The sequence below is a fragment of the Grampus griseus genome (assembly GCF_964374135.1).
Source record: "Grampus griseus genome assembly, chromosome: 4".
Classification (NCBI taxonomy): domain Eukaryota; kingdom Metazoa; phylum Chordata; class Mammalia; order Artiodactyla; family Delphinidae; genus Grampus; species Grampus griseus.
Window position 1 is genome coordinate 5,500,156 of NC_138997.1, and position 20,704 is coordinate 5,520,859.

The following is a 20,704-nucleotide window of genomic DNA, read 5'->3' on the forward strand; positions in this document are numbered from 1 at the left end:
ACCTATTTCTAATAAATAGACTTGACTTGTACAGCTGGTTGAGTTAGGTGACTTTTTATTGTAATTACTATCTATTATATATTCAGCATTAATCTGTCACCTAGAGAGTAGATGCTATCAGAACAAATAGTTCAGGGAAGGGTGTTTAGTGTAGGTGAAAAGATGAAATAAAAATATACCTTTTAGTGTTCTAGGAATAGATTACCTAGTAATTTTCAGAAGACAGCTAACTTGGGCCAAAGGTAATTTTCCCATTCCTTCTTTTAAGCCTTCTGTGTATAAGTGGAGCTTTAATGCTCTGGTAAGTGCCCCAGGAGCAGAGCAGCAGACCTAATCCTAAAGGGGCAAACCTATAAGGCCAAGGACAGAAAGACGAGAGACATCGGTGTAGCAGCATCTAGGTGCCGAGGGAAGTTTACAAGAATATTTCTCAGGTGTACGGTGGCCCATCTCCTGACAGGGAGGAAAGTCAGGCGTTGGCTTAGCGCAGGCCCAGGTGGTAGAATAAACATGGGTTTGCTTCCCTCTGCTTCTTACCGTCCCAGAAACTGGTCACACTGATTAAGATGGGACCACACAATTGCTACTTGTTTTATTTTTATAAAATTAGTGTTTATACTGAAGAAAAAAATCTATTTGAATCAGAAACATAATTTGGGGGAGAAATCAAATATAAATGAGATGAAGTATAATGGAATTTAATTTAGGAACAACTTGTTTAGAAACTTGTGTATTTAGAAATTGACAAGGGACATTTTTCTTTCTGGGACTAGGTTTCCTCATCCGTGAAATGGGGATAATAATAATATACATATTTCAAGATTATTGTGAGAATTATATGAGATACATAACTTTAACTTCAGGCTCCAGGACACGTTAGTTATGTGAACTTAGGCAAGTTATGAACACGTAATCTCTCTGCATTTTAGCTTTTTCATCTGTAAAATGAGAATATAGTAGCACTCATCATTCATATAGATATTTTCTTTTAAACATGTGGTATAAATAGTGTGATGTACACACACACATGAACATACAGGTCTGTATATGTGTGCGTCAGTTAATTTTCACGCTTAGTCTGCTTTTGAAATACACCAATCTATTAATCAGATGATTAATACACTAATGATAAATACACTAATCTATTAATCTATTAAATACACTAATCTATTAAGCAGATGATTGTTAAAATAACTTTTCATTGGGGAAATATATTGTGTCCAAGAAATTTTATGCACATTGTTCTCCCTTTGAAGGTATGAGAGGTAAGAAACTGGAAAACTCAGCAGTTTGCCTTTTGGAGGAAAACACTCCAACTCCAGAGCTCTGTGTGATTCTGTGTCTTCCACTCCACAGAGCCCTTCAGCCCAACTAAATGGTTGGTCACCTCTCCGTTGGGAATGCCAGTGAGTCTACGGTACAGTCCTCCTGGCAGCGTACCTTCTGATAGATCAGCTTCCTTCTTGGTAGGAGGTGCCCCTGCCAAGCTGGCTTTTGATTTTGAGCTTTACTCCTACCTATGCCCACCTTGGAGCAAACATCCCTCCACGGTGCTTGTAAAAGTGCCTGACAGTGGAGTGGGGACTTGGCTAAGCTTACAGCACACTGCATGACTGCCTTTTTGCCTTCGTGGAAATAAACACGTATTTGTTATATTTTGGTCTAACTGCCTGTATCCATTCCAGTGTATGACACGGTGATGAAGTTCTCTACATTTCAGAAATATTTGCACAAGTGAAATAAAGTTGCAGGCACAGAGATGCATCCGCTTTACCCACCTTCCAAACTATGGAAACAGAGTCTTCCAGTCAAACAAGAGCTACTTCTCCTCCCACCCTTCTATGGTCTAAAACTCTAGCTGCAAGTTGGAGAGGCTGGGAGAAGGGAAACCTAACCAGGCAGCCACCCACCCTTCCCTGCAGACGGGCACCCTTCCCTGCCAATTGCAGCCCTTTGCTTGGGTAAAGTGAAGCAAAATCTCACTTTTAACGAAGACTAAAGCATTGCTTATAAATTAAGCTGAACATATTGTAGTCTCTGAGTCCAGATTGGATTTTCTTTTTTAACCTCTTTATTGGAGTATAATTGCATAACAATGTTGTGTTAATTTGTGCTGTATAACAAAGTGAATCAGCTATACAGTATACATATATCGCCATATCCCCACCCTCTGTGTCTCCCTCCCACCCTCCCTATCCTACCCCTCTAGGTGGTCACAAAGCCCCGAGCTGATCTCCCTGTGCTATGTGGCTGCTTCCCACTAGCTATCTCTTTTACATTTGGTAGTGTATATATGTCAATGCTACTCTTTCACTTCGTCCCAGTTTACCCTTCCCCTTTCCCGTGTCCTCAAGTCCATTCTCTACCTCTGTATCTTTATTCCTGTCCTGCCCCATACAGATTGGATTTTTATGATTTAAAATAGCCCTAGGGTCGGCTATCCCCTAAGGATGGATGGGAAAGTCAGGGGATCTGTCCAACTTTCCACTTAGAGCCATGCTGAAGACATTTGAAAGGAAGAGAAGGAAACAAAAAGTTTTGTTTTAATTTCATCATAAATCATTTTTATTCAATGTGCTTATAAAAATAATTCAATGTCATATTGAATTTATATTATATAAAAATATTGAGAATGATATTCTACTTCTTGGTATAACCGGTTTGACTGATGGGACACAATTTCTGTGTGTACTATCACAAAATGGTTTTATTTTTCCATTAGCTGTCATCATCCGTATTCTTTTGAAAATCCCTCTTTCTCTTTCCATTATATATAAGCATCTTTAATGTTGTCCCTAACTCATAGCACTTTCAGTCATTTTCAGTTATTAAAACAGCTTTATTAGGGAATTCCCTGGTGGTCCAGTGGTTCAGAGTCCAAGCTTCCATTACAGGGGGCACGGGTTCGATCCCTGGTGGGGGATCTAAGGTCCCACAGGCTACATACGGTGGCCATAAAACACAACTTGGTTATATTTTTAAAATTTAACTACACATCTTTAAAGCTACAATCTTCAGCTCTCCCTGTCTTCCCAGTTCCTTCAGTGGGAGTTGAATAAAAGGGAGGTTTCTTCTCTTACACTTTTCCTCCATCCGACTTCCCAGTGGTTTCTCCAAATACATCTTTGTCTCCTCTCGGTTGAAAACCACTACCCATTCAGCCTATCTACGTAAACACAGCAACACTGGGGCCAACAGACCCTGGATTTAACAGCAAGTAGGTACTCTAAGCAGTGGTGGTCCCTTTCTAGGTGAGATCACACCTTCCTATTGTTCCCAAATTGCAGGCAGCACACAGAACTGCTCTGATGCGTGTGCCTCTTTACTCCTCAACATGGTGGCCTGTGACAAGCCTGCAACCTCCAATCCTACCAACACTTTATAGTCAAAGATAGAGGTGGCTGTAAAGCCTGAACCTTAAGAGGCCATCCTTATCCCCTCCACCTGCATATGGTCACCCTCATCTGGCTCCAATGCTCTACCCCAGGATTTGCAAACTTCAGTTGTAAGAATCCAGAGAGTAAGTCCTTTGGCTTTGCAGACCATAAAGTGTGTGTCACGACTATGACTGATGTCAACAACTAACGTCAATTCTGCCTAGGTAGCTCCAAAGGCGCCACAGATAATAGGTAAACGAAGGAATATGGCTGTGTTACAATACAATTTTATTCATGGAGATTTGAATTTCATACAATTTCCACGTGTCATGAAATACCACCCTTTAAAAATTTTTTTCAACCATTTACAACTGTGAAGTCATTCGTCACTTGCAGTCACACAAAATCAGAAGGCTAATGGATTTTGCCTGCTGGTGTTTGCTATCCCCTGCTCTTCTCCATCCCTGCATCTCTAAGGTCAGGGAAGCAAGCCCATGTCTAAACCAACATCCAGTCTTGCAAGGAAATACTCCTGGGAATTAACCCCAAACCTTGTAAGCAATTCTCTCAGGGAAACTCTCCCCCACCCCCATCAGTGAAAGGACTGGGAAAGTTGGAGGAGATGATAGTTTCTAAGAACAATACACTCCTATCACAACAATGTCCCAGAACCTCCCTTACATATCACCATAGTAATGGCCACCAAAACAGCTCAATACTTCTCATGGGCTCCCCACCACACCCCCGACTGGGCCCTGGAGTATGTAGTAATTCCTGCAGAGTTCAGTAAACTTGGGGATGTTAAATCTCTATCAATACCTCACATTATTGTTACATAATTTAGACATCAGAAACATTGAACAATTTACTTTTTAAAAAAAATTATTTTCCCAAATGGGTCCCTCAATTGACCTTCCAGGTGGCTTAAGAGCCACTGATGTATTTAGATAAAGTAAAATAAAAGTTTAATGTCCTGATTTCTTCTTTTGCTATCTCTAAGAGTCATAGAAATCAGGGAGTAACCTGAGAGCCATTCACCATCTGAATGATCAGTGACACTCTTGATGACTGATTGCTGGTCTTCGCTAGCAAAAGCATAAGCAAGGCAGCCGTTGGAGTCATAGCTGTCCCTGGAATGTCATCAAGCTTTCTTGATAATCTAGATGACATTCTTCTAGGCAAAACAATGAATAGGAGACCTGAGTTAACCCAGGGACAAGGTGTTCATCCAAATCAAAACTGCATCTTCACAAGCTTTAGTGGTCAAGGATTAGCGTCAGTCAGGACGACTCTCTGATTTCCATGGACACTTACAAGATCTACAGACTGATTCAAAGCTAGAGAATATTCAATACAACAAAACTGGATCTGACTCCATCTTACTTGAAGAAGTGTAGACACAAGGTAAGAAGTCTCACCTCCTACTTCTTTTCTCTGCACCTGATAGCCATGGATTGACGCCCCATGGAACAACCTTTACAGGAGAGATTAAGGGCTTCCCCACCCTCCTACAAAAACCATTTTTGTTCCTCTCCGAGATTCCATTAGTCATTAAAAAGAAAAACCAAACCCTGATCTGCTGTTATTATTAAAGGTGTGTTTATGCATATTTGATTGCAAACAGACCATCTTGCACCCCACATTCAAGTTACAAGCCATAAAAGCTGAAGCCCTTTCCTAGTATACACACTCAAGTTAGGACAAGTACTTTTGTGCTGGTATTTTATCTATTTATTTTACCCTGTTTCTGCATCAGTACTAGGGTTTGAAAACTTTAAGGATGAAGAACTGTTATTCAGTAGCAACCCACTCACAGATATATTTGATTGATGTTACTAGATGGGAATGACCATATTGGAAGATCTACAGTTAGAGATCACAGGCTGTAAGTGGATTTTTTTGTGTATCTGTGACAAATGAGGTAAATTTTTTGGTGCATTTGTATTTTCTGAATTTCTACAGTAATCCTATAGCAACTGTTTTAATTTTTACAAATAATTTTTAAATCTTAGGAAATAAACAGAGCAATTATCATGATGAATTTTCAAAAGGAGAAACCAGAACTGGCTCAGAGAAAAAGGACAGACAGCACTACTACCATCCTGAGCAGGCCCCAACTTCTCTGATTCCCCGGTTGGCAATTTCTGGTCTCTGCAATACCTTCTAGAACAATGACCCGGAGACAAATTGGTTATGTCTCCAAAGAATTTAAAGAGGGCACTTAGTGAAGGTAATAAAACTAAGGAGCTAATTACCTGACAAAAAGTAATTTTAAACTTACTTTTGAACCTTGGGTCCGTGTTTGATTTTCCTGACTGGTACTTTGTTCTTGTATTCCAGCCACATAATCTATGTACTCACAGTGAAAAGCAAGGGGCCTGCTTCAGCCCACACGTTGTTTTCCAGTGATTTGTCTGCAGCTCAGACCTTTTCCCAGGATTACTGTTGGGGGACATGACTCTTTCTGCTTCTGGTTTAGACAGAAGGTTTTTCCTTATCAGAGAGAAACCAAGTCACACGTACATGGCATAAACTGAATAAAGCTATTGGTTTTTAAATACTTTATTACACTGACTCTAGTGTCCTTAGTAGATGAATATAATCAAGTTAGCAACGTGGTTTGGTCACTGAGAAAATGAAACATTTCTGAAACCTCACGAAACAGTGTAGTGTGCAAACTAGAGCTAATCAGGCTTTCACCTCTTTACAGAACAGTCACTGCAAGCAGCACGGTACATCATAAGAGCTTTCACTGCTGTCCTTCAGCCTCTAAACTGCAGAGGAGAGATGAAGGCAAACTTCCAAGGAAATGCCCAGGGAACTGCAGTCAAACATTATCCAGGAAGCTGCAGGTAGGATGGCATTACATGAAAGCTCCAACTTGCTTCAAAACCTAGGCTACTGAAGTCTACAATGAAATTCACATTTTCTTTACATACAAAGAAATTACACACATTTAAAGAACTGTTAACCTATGTTAATTCCCAACCTGGTCGATTATTTGTAGTCTTATCATCAAACTTTGTATGAGATGGTTGTTTTGTTTACTATTCTGTTACTTAAACTATTATAACTTGCTTTAATGATTCAGAAATGAGAGTGACATTTGTATATATAGTCACAGTTTAAGAGAAAGGTAGTTGACCTGAATTTCTGAATTAGGAATGAGGAAAGGTGTTAAATGGCTTTGTTTAAAAAACAAAAAAAGGCCCAACACTATAGGTATAAATGATAGCTTTGTCACTACAAGCATGAATGTAATATAAAGAGACCAGTGTTTTAAAACCGATGTGAACAGACTGACTTTTTAAGAAATCAGCTATTTTAGTTCATTAAAGTGGATTTCACAGCTGCTATGATGTGTCTAGCACTGATTCCAAACATATCCAGCAATTCGCTAGGTTTCCCGCTTTTCTTAGGCACTCCTGACACTGCCAGCTGATGAACGTGGATGCCAGGCTCCCCAGAGATGGCTGCACATATGGCTTCTCCAATGCCACCTTCTCAGTAGTGATCCTCCACCGTGATAACCCGGCCGCCTGTAGCTTTTGCACCGGATATGATGGTGGCAGCATCCAGGGGGTTAATGGTAAACAGGTCAATGACACAGACAGAAATACCCTGTTGAGAAAGAGCATCGGCAGCCGCTAAGGCTTCAGGCAGAGTAACTCCAGCTCCAATAACTGTGACTTTGTCATTAACAATGTGGCGGATGACCGTGGCCCGTCCAATCTCAAAATTTTCTTGTGGGGTATAGATAACTGCAGTTTCTGACCAGCTGGTCCGAACGAAGCACAACGCCTTTGGGGTTGGCAGCCAGATAAAGAGCACGCTCTGTCGAGACGGCATCACTTGGATAGAACACAGTGCAATTGGGGATGCTTCGGAACATGTCTAGATCTTCCAGGGCCATCTGGGAGGGGTCATCTTCACCAACGGACACCCCGCAGTGGGAACCACTAAGACTGACACTGGTTTGAGATATGGCTCCCTTCCGGATCTGATCAAATGCTCTGGTCAAAAAGGCAGCTGAAGTCCTAACAAAAGCAACGGTTCGACCACGTGTGGCACAGGCCAGTTCTGTTCCGCAGTAAAACAATAAGATGCTCAGAGTGATCTTTCTTGAATATCTCAGAAAAGATGGAGTTCTTTGGGTCGCCATACAGGACAATGGCTCTTTCATTTGCATGGCCCAGTTCAGCTAGAGCCAAACTATATGCTTTCTGAGTAGCTATCTTGTCGCCTGCTTTATAATCAGGCAGGCAGGTCATTTTTATATCTGTGACGCTGACTGGAGGTGAGCCTTCAACAGGGGGTTTGGGTATGAGATTCCTGTTGGTCCGTATCTGACTCTGTTAGTCTGATGACTTCATTTGCTCTTTCTTTCAGCACCGGCTTTCCATGCCAGTTCTCCGCATCCTTAACGTCTGGAATACGCCGGCCCCTGAAGGTCTTCGCAACTACGGCAGCGGGCTTGCTCTTCACTCGAGTCGCTCGGCAAAACGCGTGGCACAAGGCCTCCACGTCCTGGCCATCCACTCCCTACCCGAGTGTTCCGCTCACAGGCTTCGCGGCGACGCCAACAGATGTCTGCGCGGTGCTTTGGGGGCGCCACGCCACTCTGTCCCAAGCGGTTCACGTGGAAGACTGCCACGAGGTTATCCAAACTGTAGTGGGAAGCAGAGCCCTCTGAGGCCTCGCCGTCGCCCGGGAGGCAGAACACCCGGTAGCTGGCTCTGGTCCAGTACTCGCCAGCATAAGCCGTTACACACGCGGCGCCCAACCCAGCCATCCTGTCGCCACATCGACAGACGACAGTCTGGGGGTGGGATGTCCCTCCGGGGCACAGTGAATTGTCCTCAAGTTCAGCAGGTTAGGTTCACGAATGGTGCCGCCCGCCTCCGCCCAGTTGGCACAGAGCAGTGGAGCCGCATGGCCCTATGGAGAGGACGAACCTGTCGCTGTCCGGCGGCTCCGGCTCTGTTTGTAGCTCATCGCGTGGAAGAAGAGCACCGACACGACCTCGGCCGCGCTGCACCACGACGTGGGGTGGCCCTGATGGAATGGATGCGCAGGTGGTTGGCCAAGTCCTGCAGGGCCAGCACGGTGGTCGCGTCCTCGGGGGGGGGGGGGCGGTGTCTGCCACGTTGGCGTCTTCCCCGGTTTCTGAGGAGCGAAAGGGGCGGTGCTAGGACGGTTCCGTCACGTAACAGCGCGCCCTGGCCCCGCCTCCGGGGGAACGAGCGGGGCATTGCCGTCACGTGACCGCTGCCGCGGCTTCGTCAGGTGACGTCGCTCGCTGGGCCCGCCTCCCTGAGGAAACTGCTCGCCAAGCCGCCTTGGGTTCTCGCCCTGCTACGCCTTCTTCTTCCGGTGAGTGGGTTTTTACTACTTTGTCACTGCCATGTTCAACATTATGAAAAGTAATTAAATGTCTTTATACCCTAACTCGTGGTATAAATTCAGAAGGGGGCATTCTTCTGTCCGTGTGTTATGGGAAGCTGTTTGTTGAAGTGCTGCTTTTCATTCCTCGAAGCCACGTCTGAGACATTTTCACGGTTCTGTAGCCGAGCATTAACGGGAATTATCCAAAGTCACTTTCAATCTAACCGATATGGCAGCTCTGTGTCAACGAGACTTTTCAGAGCAGCTGAAAATCCTGTCTGTGACTTGCAGATAGAAGTACCAAAAGGTGCAGGAAAGGTCAAATCTAGACCCGCTGAATGGTGGCATATCTAGAACTGCAATTTCCCAAGTATACCCTAAAATACTGTTAGTAATAATAGCTTTTAAATAAAATGAATTTATTTGCTTCAGTTATAAAACTAAACTTGTGCCATGGAACACTTCTGGTGGGCAAGGGTTATAGCTTATTGTCTAAAAAAACAAAAGCACAATGACAGCACTATATCCTCTCCCACTCTGCGGTGTTGAGCAGCTTGATTCTTGAGTAATTATAAGTTAATAATGATTATTAACTTCACATTAAAATCATCACACTGGACACAAAAAACAAGCAAAACGCCTGGACTCCACCTTAGGCAAGCCGAATTTTAATCTATGGAACTAGAAGTCTCGGACGCTATAGTTTTAATGCACCTTTCGATTCTCTGGGAGGAAAGTTAAATGGTGTTGGTAAGAGAACTCTCCAAAATGGAGCTGGGAGGCCACTGAAGAAGTGATTCCGAATGGATTCCGAACTTTTGGCCGCTGGTTGTCTTAACACCTGAACACCAGAACACCTGCCCAATGTTCCAGAAACTTAAGATGCTTGTTGGACCCTTACCCTAAGTAACGCTCATAGCCTATCACTTAAGGACAAATATCTCCTTCCTGCATGAGGGTCAGTCATAATTCTTGCCAGACAACTTTAACAACCCTGTGGCTTTTGTCTGTATAAGCCCCTGACTCTTTCTCTTCCCTGCACACTCTCTCAGTTTTACCCCAATCTGTGTCTCCAGAATTGCAATTCCTAAGACCTCAGTAAAGCTCTTTGTTCTTGGCAGCCTTGATACTGATTATTGTTTCACAGTTCTGATGTTTAGTCAAGGTTAAGAATCAGTAATCTGCAGATAGGCTTACACCAGTGGTTCTCAATGTTGGTAGTACTTGAGAATCATCTGAGGAGTTAAAAAAACAAATATCATGTCCAGGCTGCACTCCAAAGCAATTAAATCAGAATTTCTGGGTAAAGCATCTAGGCATCGGTAATTTTTAAAACTCCCCAGATAATCTCAATGTTCAGTTGGGTTGTAAACAACTAACTCAGGGGTCTTGCTACTCTTTATATATCTCTTATATCTCAGAAAAAATTTTAAATATTATTTGCCACTTTAATTGTACCGTTTTTATTTTTAAGAATACATATTAGAATAAACCATAATGGTATGACACTGACAAGATTTTAAGACTTGCTGAAGGAATGTTGGAGTCGGAAAAATTCTCAGAAGGTCATCTTGTATTACTCTGCATGCCCTTTACAAATTAGTGCTTGCTTACTAGATTAAAAAAGGAAGAGAAAATAAAAACATACCAAACTAGGACTGGGAGTACAGATGGAAATTAAAGAAAAAAATATTCGTAGTATCATAATAGCAAACTATTAGGGGCTGACAGGAAGGCAGTGAATATAAACATAGGCAACTCACTATTATTTTGGCTGAGGAGAGCTCTAATAAACCCAAACAATTGGTAAACGTGATAGTATAAAAATGGTCTATGAGGCAGTGTTTACCTGAAGAAAATGGGAGAAATAAGAGGTACTTAACATTTCTTTTAAAGTTCCCCAATTCTTCCATTCGTTTAAAGTATTGCACAACTATTTCCAAAAGTATTAAATGGAAAGTTCTTAACATTAGTAAAGATCAATTTTTTTAAGAAAAGAATGTAGTCTTGAAGATTTAATACCCTAGATAGTGAGTGTGAATTTCCCTCTGTTGTTCTGTGAGACCGTGTGGATTTCTTTTTTAACTACATAAAAAAAGAATGTTTTGTAAATTATCTATAAAATATTTTAAAGTGTTCTGAGATTTTTTAAATGAAGGAATGGAAATTTATATATAAATTATTAATATTCCTTGTAGGCATTTTAGTCTTTTAAAATATATTTTCAAATATGCAGCTGAAAGTAACCATATAAGTATAAAGTATGCATAATTTGATAATGCAGATCACCCAGTGTGGCCATGAACACAGCTTAGTCAAGTAAATCAGAGACATGACACCACATTCTATTTTCTCCATTTAGAAGAGACTATTACTGACAAAAGGCCAGCCCCCAAGTTTTAAGCCAACATGGCAAATTTTTAATTGTCTTGGAGAAAAGTCCATTACTCATTTTAGAAGTCATTTTGGAAGATAGTCAGAAGTTTTCTGCAAATAGGAAGAAATTATTCATTTGTTAATTTTGGTTTATACACCTAAAGTAGGGATTGGCAAACTCAAGTACCTACTGGAGTAGGGAGTTAAATGCGTAAATGAATGTAGGATATAATGTAAGAGGATTGGAGGGGCCTGTGACAAACTGGAGGATACAAGCCCACCTAAAGGCATTCAACATTGAAAAATTTGTGAACATTTTGTTGGGGGAAGAAGCCGTATCTTCAGGCTGCCAGTTTTTACCCCTGATTTAAGGCATGTTGTAAATAAATAAATATTTTGTTTTACCTTTGTTTAAATTTTTCACTATAATTTTTTCTCATAGTATGAAAAAGAATTTATTGTGTGTGTACTTCAAATGAAAATAAAACCCAGCCAGAGCACTAATACAGATAGCTATGGAGGAAAAAATATAAATAGCAAGAATTGGTAAGTGCAGTTTCTGAGGAAACAAAACACACCTACTGATTACTCAGGAGGTCTACACCAATTTGTGAAAATATACATTTCCACTGTTTGGGAGTGAGTTATATTTAGATCGGGAACACTGACATTTCGCTGATATCTGAACTGTTGAGTTTTGTTAAAATGGAATTTTATCAATGAAAGACACAAATGATGAATTCATCCTTTTTGTTCCTTTATTTGAATTTGGTTAGTTTAGTGGGCTGAGTATGGAGTGAGCGAGGGTAAGATTCTTGTGTAGGGCAGTAAGTTTCTTGGGGGAAGAAAGGTGCTCTACTTTCTTGAATTATTACTTTGAAATTTATGGCAGATGCTATCACTGATGGTTCTACTTTTTCCATAGTTTATAGAGTCCTTATTTTTTTTGGTAGGAGAGAGGTAGACAGTAATGTATTAAAGAAGGTAGACCTACTTCTTAAAGTGCTTCTCAGATGAAGAAGTCTTGGGAATGTAATATACAGCATAGTGACTACAGTTCAAAATACTATATTGTGTATTTGAAAGTTGCTAGGAGGGTAGATTTTAAATGTTCTCACCACAGACACAAACACACACGCACAAATGATAACTGAGGAGATGGCTGTGTTAAATAACCTTATTGTGGTAATCATCTTGCAATATAAATGTGTATCAAATCATCACATTTTATGCCTTAAACTTACACAATATTATAGGTCAGTTATACCTCAATAAAGCTGAGAAAAAAAATAAAGTGCTTCTCTGCTAAGTCAGTTATTTCTAAATCTGCTCCTATTGCCTGTTTTCTCTTCGGACAGTGAGTTACCCTGTTCTGCTTTTTGAAATAGCTAGTAATTTAAAAATTAAATGATGGACATTGTTTGGGGGTGCTATATTTTATTTCATTAAATTCTTTTAAAGTGTTGGATTTCATTCTAGCAGACAGCTTGGTGCTTTACATTTTCTGAAGTTTGTTAAGACCGATACAAGGTATGCTTCACTCTGGTGTTACTGCAAAAGCATAACCTCCCCTGGGGTCTCCAATGAAGGTCCCAGGTATTCAGCAAGGACCCTCTTCTCTTGGCCGGTCAAGTTTCAGTTGTGTCAGTCAGCGCTTTGTGAGCTCTGGGAACTGTTTCATTTACTGCCCTGAAGTTACGCTTTGCCTGGCCTAGTAGAGACCTCCAGAATTCTGCTGTGCTCTGTGTGAGACAGCCTTCCCTGCAGCGCTGTCTGCAAAGTGCCTCCAGGAAGATGATGTGGCTTACCTTGTTTGTTTTTATTCTCTAGGGATCACGGTTCTGCCCTGCTTGTTTTCCAACATATGAACACTATTGCTTTCTATAGTGTCTCTAGTTTTGTTGTTGTTTATGGCTAAAGGGTAAGTCTCATTCTAGTTATCCTATCGTAGTCTCAGAACAGCACTTTAAAATATTTTGAACCATAATACCTTCCATGGGGCATATACTCTCCAGGTAACCTAGGTTTTGTAGAATGGGTATGATTTTGGTTAGTGTAACCTTGATAGGAAGTCAAGAGCAAGGTTACAAAAGTAGAAAAAGAGAATTTCTAATCTGACAGGAAGGGGAGATTCATGCTGAGAACAGTGAGGGGAAAGCAGGAAGCCAGATTTTGAAAAGACCTTGAAATAGAGCCAAGTGGGTTGTTTTTGAGTGTTCTTTTGTTCTCTTGCTTTTGGGTTGAGGGTGAAGTGCAGTGGAATGGGTTTTATCATCTGAACATCTTGATCACGGCAGTGTTTGGGAAAATTGTTCTGATAGTGTTAGGGGAGATAAAATGAACGTGGGGAAGGCGAGGCTTTGCAATGGTGCCAAAGTCAGACTAGGGAGTTCTTCGTCTTGTTACCTCCATGAAAATCTGTCCTAGTATGAATCTAGGCACCCCAGTCCTCCGGAGAATCCTGGGCAAGGAAAATGAAACTCTGACTACAGAAACGTTGATAGAAAATGCCCCTGCACACATAGCTGTAGTTAGGAACTTTTCTGTTTGCTACATGGATGGTACAAAAGTGTAGCAGAAAATTATAAGACAATTCGTGAATCAGAAACACAAATTATAATAGGGAAAATTACATTTCCAGAGTTAATTAGTGTCATGGTTTCCTTTGGGACTTATTTATTTCTGTTCCATTTATTATGTTCTTTCTTTCAGATCAATTTCCAAATGTTCTAAGTTCCTGTAAGTTTAACTTGGTGTGTAATAAACAAAAGTTTATTTGTTAACTCCAAAAAATATATATATATATAGTTCTGAACATTAAATTTAATGCAAGTAAGTAGAATTATCTGACAAAATTGAGAACAAGAAGTGGAGAAAGCAGTAGGTCTGCGGTAACAAAGGATCACACACTGGGGTTTGGGGGTGGGAGCTAAAACAACAGTGATGATCTCACAGCCATGGAGGCTGGAGGTCCAAAATCGAGGTGTCAAAAAGATTGTCCTTCTGAGGACCATGAGGAAAGGATCCACTCCTGGCCTCTCTCCTTGGCTCGTAGATGGCTGTCTTCTCCCTGTGGCTCCCTCCCCTCTATGCATGTCTCTATGCAAATCTCCCCTTTTTATAAGGACATCAGTTATTTTGGATTAGGGCCCACCTTAACAACCTCCTTTTAATTTGACTACTTCAGGAAAGACTCTCCAAACAAGGTCACGCTCTGAGGTAGGGCTTAGGACTCCAAGGCATCTTTTGGGGGAGGGAGGGGAGCAGTTCAAATGGTAACACTTGTCTTGTGGTCGTATAACTCCAGTATTCACACGGCCTTTTCCTTCATGTGTGTCTATGTCCAAATTTCTTCTTTTTATCAGGACACTAGTCGTACTGAATTAGGGGCCCACCCTTCTCCAGTAATGACCTCATCTTAACTAATTACATCTGCAATGACCCTGTTTCTAAATAAGGTCACGTTCTGAGGTGCTACAGGCTAGGACTTGTGCACTTGAACCCTAAGCTTGATCACCAGCCCTTATGTTTCTGTTTGTATTAACACATCTCTGATGACACCACAGTCTTTGACCACGTTAATCATCAAATTCAGCTTTTCTCAATCTTCCTTTTTTTAATTGGAAAAGTTTTAAAAATATTGCTTTAAAAAATTCAAACACTAGAGAAGAAGAGTGAAGAGTTATTTTCCGAGCTCCCCCCACCTCAAGCCTCATCTCGTAAACTATTAACAGTTGATTGTTATCCTTGCTGATATTTTCTATACTTTCTTCCTTCCACAGTTTGTTCTAAGTGGGATTTCTTATGCACACTGTCTTATAGCTCACTTTTTCAACTTAACAAGTCTATAAAATTGCCCACATCAGTAAAACTGATTTAAATCATTTTTTAAAGCAGCAGCAAATAATCTTGACTTGTTAACTAGAGTAGCGAGATCTCGAGGATGTGACCACGAGATGGCACTAGCGCACAACCACCTTTATTGGGAGTCACTCCGACAGATTTGCACGGGGGCGGGGAAAGCCTCTCAGCGCTGACCCCTCCCAAAGGCAGGGTGGAGCCACTCTCCTGCAGGGTAGTGGTGTGGGCATCAGAGAGGGGAGACCCTAGGCCCAGGTAACTCCGACGAGCCGCAGTGGCTTGGGGTCTTTCACAGCCCCAGGGTTGATCTCGCCTACGGGTAGCTTATGCTGGGTGATGTTTCACAGGGTGTGCAAAGCAGGGAGACTCTAAATGGCAAAACATCTGCTCTCTGGAGCTATATTTCAAATAACCGGAAGTGTAAAAGTTTGATTTTGGCACCAATCAGGCTTTTGAGTTGCTGGGTCCCAGCCTGCTGTGAGGAAGAAAACACGATACAACTCTATAGGGCGCCACCTTTAACTCTTCTGTATAACAACTAGCTCCCTACTGAAGGACATTTTACAGTTTCTCCGCCGCAAAAAAATGGTCACAGATCGTTCAAAAGAAAACTTACCAACCAATTTACATCATATATGACAAAAGGCTAATTTTATTAATGTAATCAGGATGCCTAACAATAAGTAGGATAAAATGGTAAAGAAGCACAGGCTCCTCGAAAACAACCCTGAAAAATGACAGCAGCAGGAAGGAATTGGCTGTTAGAAGTGAGATTACAACTGTGAACCCCCTAGGAAGATGGGAACTGGTGAGTCAAGATGGGAACTGGTGAGTGGCCTGGGAGGAGGATGTCTGTCTGAGGATCTGGAGAGGTTGTTAACTTGAGCTCTTGTCTCTCTTCCTCACCTTAGGGATGGGGAGTATCACTGGTGTCCCAGTGGTGTGAGGCACTAGCAGAGGAGATGGGGCCCAGCTAAATAAGGAGAGACGGAAACAGGCACAGGATGACAGCTGCCCTCGGGCCCTCAGCCTCCTGCTCTCCTGTCAGCAGAAATACTCTGGTCCCTGGAGTCTCTCCTCTGTGATTTCACCCTCCGTGTTCTCAAACTTTCCAAGACTGACACAGTTGAGGGTGTGACTTTCGGCATGTCCCCAGTACACATTACAGGACAAGAGAGCTGACTCCGTCAGTGAAATGTGATGCTACAGGTTCAAGGAAAATACACACCTGAGGAGTACAACTCCTCGAACAGAAAGTTAAAAAATAATGAAATTGAACAACACTTGCCACCTTAAGCAGAGTTATTGGAACAGATGAACCAATAGTTTCAAATGAGTACAATACATGTTCAAGAGTTGAAGAAGAATATGGTAATAAAGCAAAGTGATAAACTCTTTTAGAAACAAGTGATATATAATATATATCTGTTAAAAGTAAGGTAGTTAAAATGAAGACACAAGGAATATCTAGCAGGATGATTACATGAAAGAATAAAAGGATAAACTGGGAGATGAAATTAGGAGTAATCCAAGGGGCAGCAGAAATAAAGAGACAGAAAATACAGGAGAAAGGCTAAAAGATTGGGAGAACAGAATTATCGATACCCAGATAATACAAATCCCCAAAAGGAATTGAGAGGCCGTGAGTATCAGGACACGTAAGGAAATACCAACACCTAAACACGCGATAGTAAAACTGCAGAAGAGCAAAGGCAAGAGAAATTTTATGAAAAGATTCCACACAAAAAGTAAACCACCCACAAAGGAACAACAATTAGCCCAAAGTGAGACTTCTCAACAGTAAAACTGGATGCAAAAGACAATGGAGTAATAACATTTGTGCTAAAATTTTTTTAACACTTCTTCCTGTGAAGTATAGCCTACAAACATAGAAGTGCATAAACCATAAGTGTGACACATGAAGAAAAATTATAAAGTAAACAGCAAGGTAACCACCACTCAGGTTAAGAATATCGCTGGCCACTTAAGAAAGTATATCTAGAAAATGTAGCTCATTTTGTCTGTTTTTGAACATTATAAATGAACTTTACAAATGAGCTTATACTGTATGCATCCTTTTGTCTATTCTTTTATATTACGATTAAAAATTAATGTTTACCATCACTGTAGTTTGTTAATTTCATTGCTGTATAGAATTTATCACACTTATTTTTCTATTTTTGTTGATGAACAATTAGGTTTTCTCTAGTTTGGGCTATTACAAACAGTACTGTTAGGAATGTTTTCGTATATGTATCCTGAGAGACATGGGCTGGAGTTCCTAGGGTATGTGTCCGGGAATGCCACTGCTGGATTAGAGGATGTACACCTTTCAACTTTTCAGATAATGCCAGAATGGTTTCCCAAAGTGGATAAACAAACAGAAGCTTGCTCTTTGAGGTCAGGAATAAGACAATGATATCTACTATCACTAGTACCGATCCACATTTTTATCATATTAAAGAGTAGTGTTCTATTCCTATTTACATGTATTTATAAAATCTAAAAAATCTGTGTTTGTAATTTTAACGTGGGAAGATATCTGAGTAGCATTTTTAGAGATGATGGAAATATTCAAGTTTTCTATTCCTCAGTTGTATAGGTTATATTTTTTTTAAGAATTTGGCTATTTTATTTAAATTTATTTGGTCATAATATCCTCTTAACGCTTGCATCATCTGGAGTGATATCACCTGTTTCAATTCCACTATTGGTTAATTGGGTCTACTCTAAAGTTTTTGAGTGGTCCTGCAGGAATGTATCAATTTTATCATTCTTTGAAAGGAACCAAATTTTTACTTTCCTGTTCTCAATTATGTATTTTTTCAATCTCAATAATTTCTGGTCTTCACTCTCTTCCACCTTCTGTTCTGAATTTCCCTTATTATTCCTTTCCCGGACTCTCAGTGCGGATTAGCTCATTAATATTCAGCTGTTCCTCTTTCCTAACATTTATGTTGAGGCGCCAATACATACACTAAAGGACCCAATTGCTGCCTCGGATGTATCTCACAAATCTGGATATGTAGTAGTTTTGTTATCATTTCAGCCCCAAATATTTTCCAATTCCCGTATGATTTCTTCTTTAACTCACGACTTATTTGAAAGTGTAATTCTTAATTTCTAATTATGTGGGAATTGTCCAGCTATCTTCTTCTTGTTGATTTCTAGTCTAACTGCACAGTGGTTAGAGAACACATTCTGTAGGATTTCAGTCCTTTCACATTTCTCTGGATTTGCTTTCTGGCCCAAAATATGATCATTTTTGATAACTATTCCATATATGTTGGAAAACACATGTATTCTTTCTTGCAAGCACTGGAAGCAGCGTTCTATGAGACCCATTAGGTCAAACTGTGTTGGTGGTCTAGTCTTCCAAATCATTGTAAATATTTTATCAGCTTGTTCTATTAATTACTGAAAAAGGTAATTTTCCTCCAAAGCTGTTTGTTTTCTACCATTATTTGAAATTTTATCAGTTTTTCCACTGTATACTTGGGGCTATATTACTACGTGAATATAAGTATATAAATTTAAAATGGAACCTTTTTATCTTTATGAAGTGACCTCTTCTAACTACCATAATACTTTTTGACTTACAGTCTATCTTCTATAACATTAATATGTCTGTACTTTTGGTATTTGTTTAGTATACCTCTTTCCATCTTTGACTTTTAATTTTCCTGTTTCCTTATGTTTCAGATGTGTCTCAATAAACAGAACACAGTTGTATGTTTTAAATCCAATGTAAAATATTCATTTTTTAAATTGCAGGCAGTTAGTCCATAATGATCGTTATATGGATTTAAATCTACCACCATATTTTTAAAATTTTCCCTACAGTCCTATGTTTCTTTTTTTTTATTTCATTGCTTTGAGTTATCTGAATATTTTATCATTTCATTTTCTCTACTTGTTTGTATCCTATTCAAAGTCATATACCCTGTTTTCTGTTCTTTTAGTGGTTACCCTAGAAAGTATTCCTGTATTATTATATCAGTATCTAATGTGAATCAATACTTTACCCCTACACATGCACATACACACACACACACACACACACACACATATGCCTTAGTACGTTTGTGAAAGCACAGGGAAACATCTCTAAAGATATCTCCCAACTCTCTACTGGGTGGCAGGGTGCAGGGGTGTGATATTGGGCGGGAGAAGTAGGAGGCTTCATTCTGCTTTTCACTGTGGTACATGTACACACTAAATTATGACCAAATATTAGTCTTCACTATTGTACTTTATATATATATAGTGCATTACTGTACTCTTACTTTGTATAACTCATTCTTGCATTTGCTACAGTGTATTTTGAACATGGTGTCTTGCCCATAATCAATATTATTTAGGGGTTAAATCTGAATGGGGAAAATAAAAAATCTTTTATTTTCAAACCCAAATTAAAATGAAAAAAGAATGAAGATACATGGTTTGTTGGATTGTTGGCAATTTGAAATTAAGAATGGGGTAGGAGCAGGTAGGGAATTTTGTGATCGGTAGAGCAATTAGTAACAGCTGAAATAGCCAGAACAAGAATTTAATGCTTACTGGATTTGCAGTAACATAGAACTCAGGATGATGACTTGCAGTGGGCCGGATTTCGGAAACTGGGTGGAGTGGGTGTTAAGTTGGCTTCACAGGAAACGGTTATCGTATAGAAGTAGGGTGCAAATGTTATGGATTAACCAGAGTTCTCAATAGAGTAGTGCCTCCAGAGTAGATACTACAAGGGTGCCCCCCTTCATTGTGTAGATTCACACAGAATGCGCTGTCACACACTTAAAAGCCTTGCCCCTAGATTCAGGGATCTTGTGGTTACCCATTCTTGTTTACAATTTAATCTAGTTTTCAGTGGCTACAGTTGTTGATTAAATTCATGCACCTGCACACATATACCCCACTTCTCCCCACCTGTAGCTCCTTGTCATGCCAGGTTTTCTCCTTTCATTCAGGTGACAAGATTCTCTCCTTGACCAAACTCTACTCAGGTTCCTCTGAACTCTTTTTTCAACTAGGCCTGGAATTTTGGATTGCCTGTTCGTATCTGATTGTTCAATTTTAGCAGGAAAGTCGGTTTAGCCAGAGTCCCCCATCTTCCACATCTGGTCAACCTCCATGTCTGTAACTCATCAGATTCCGGATCATTCACCATCTTCCAGGTGATGTCTGATCACACCAGCCTGTCTATTTCGAGAGTCCTGTTAGGTTGGTGTAGCCAGAATGCCCCGTTACCCCTAATGTTTCCTCTTAGTAATTTTCCATCCACTACCCGCCACCCTGCTCCTGGGCTATAAATTCTCTCTTGTCCCCGTATATTCCGAGTGGAGCCCGTATCTCTCCCCACTGCGGTGATCCTTATACAGATTGAGGAGGAGCCCCTTGAATAAAGCCTGCCTTACCTTTCCTTCAATTTTTTGCCTTTAACGTAGGTCTCTGCTCAACTCTTAACTTTCAAAAGCGGATTCAGAGACCAGCACGTGTGAAACAGCTTTCCTGCCTACCCTTTCAGCTTTATGTTTTTCAGAACAATATGGTACTGGAAACAATATTAATTAGGTGTTTTTTTTTCACATGTCGCCTTGGAATATGAGCTGAGCTAGGGCAGGAATATCGTCGGCGTATTCCCAAGGCCTGGCACACAGTAGGAGATCATTCAGTGTTTGCTGAACGAATATATTGTCCACGGAATCCTC

The 20,704-nt window shown here is 40.5% G+C and overlaps 1 protein-coding gene across 1 annotated transcript; it reads right to left on the reverse strand.

The window, feature by feature from the left end:
• Positions 1-6,701: 6,701 nt before the first annotated feature.
• On the reverse strand, positions 6,702-20,163 carry TKTL2 (transketolase like 2; the record flags this gene model as incomplete). The annotated part of the gene is given in 11 exon segments (XM_082653291.1): positions 6,702-6,881; positions 6,885-7,175; positions 7,177-7,456; positions 7,458-7,727; positions 7,729-7,916; positions 7,918-8,168; positions 8,171-8,315; positions 8,317-8,357; positions 8,360-8,543; positions 8,644-8,776; positions 20,123-20,163. Coding segments are annotated over 11 exon segments (2,004 nt in total).
• Between the last annotated feature and the right edge of the window lie 541 nt (positions 20,164-20,704).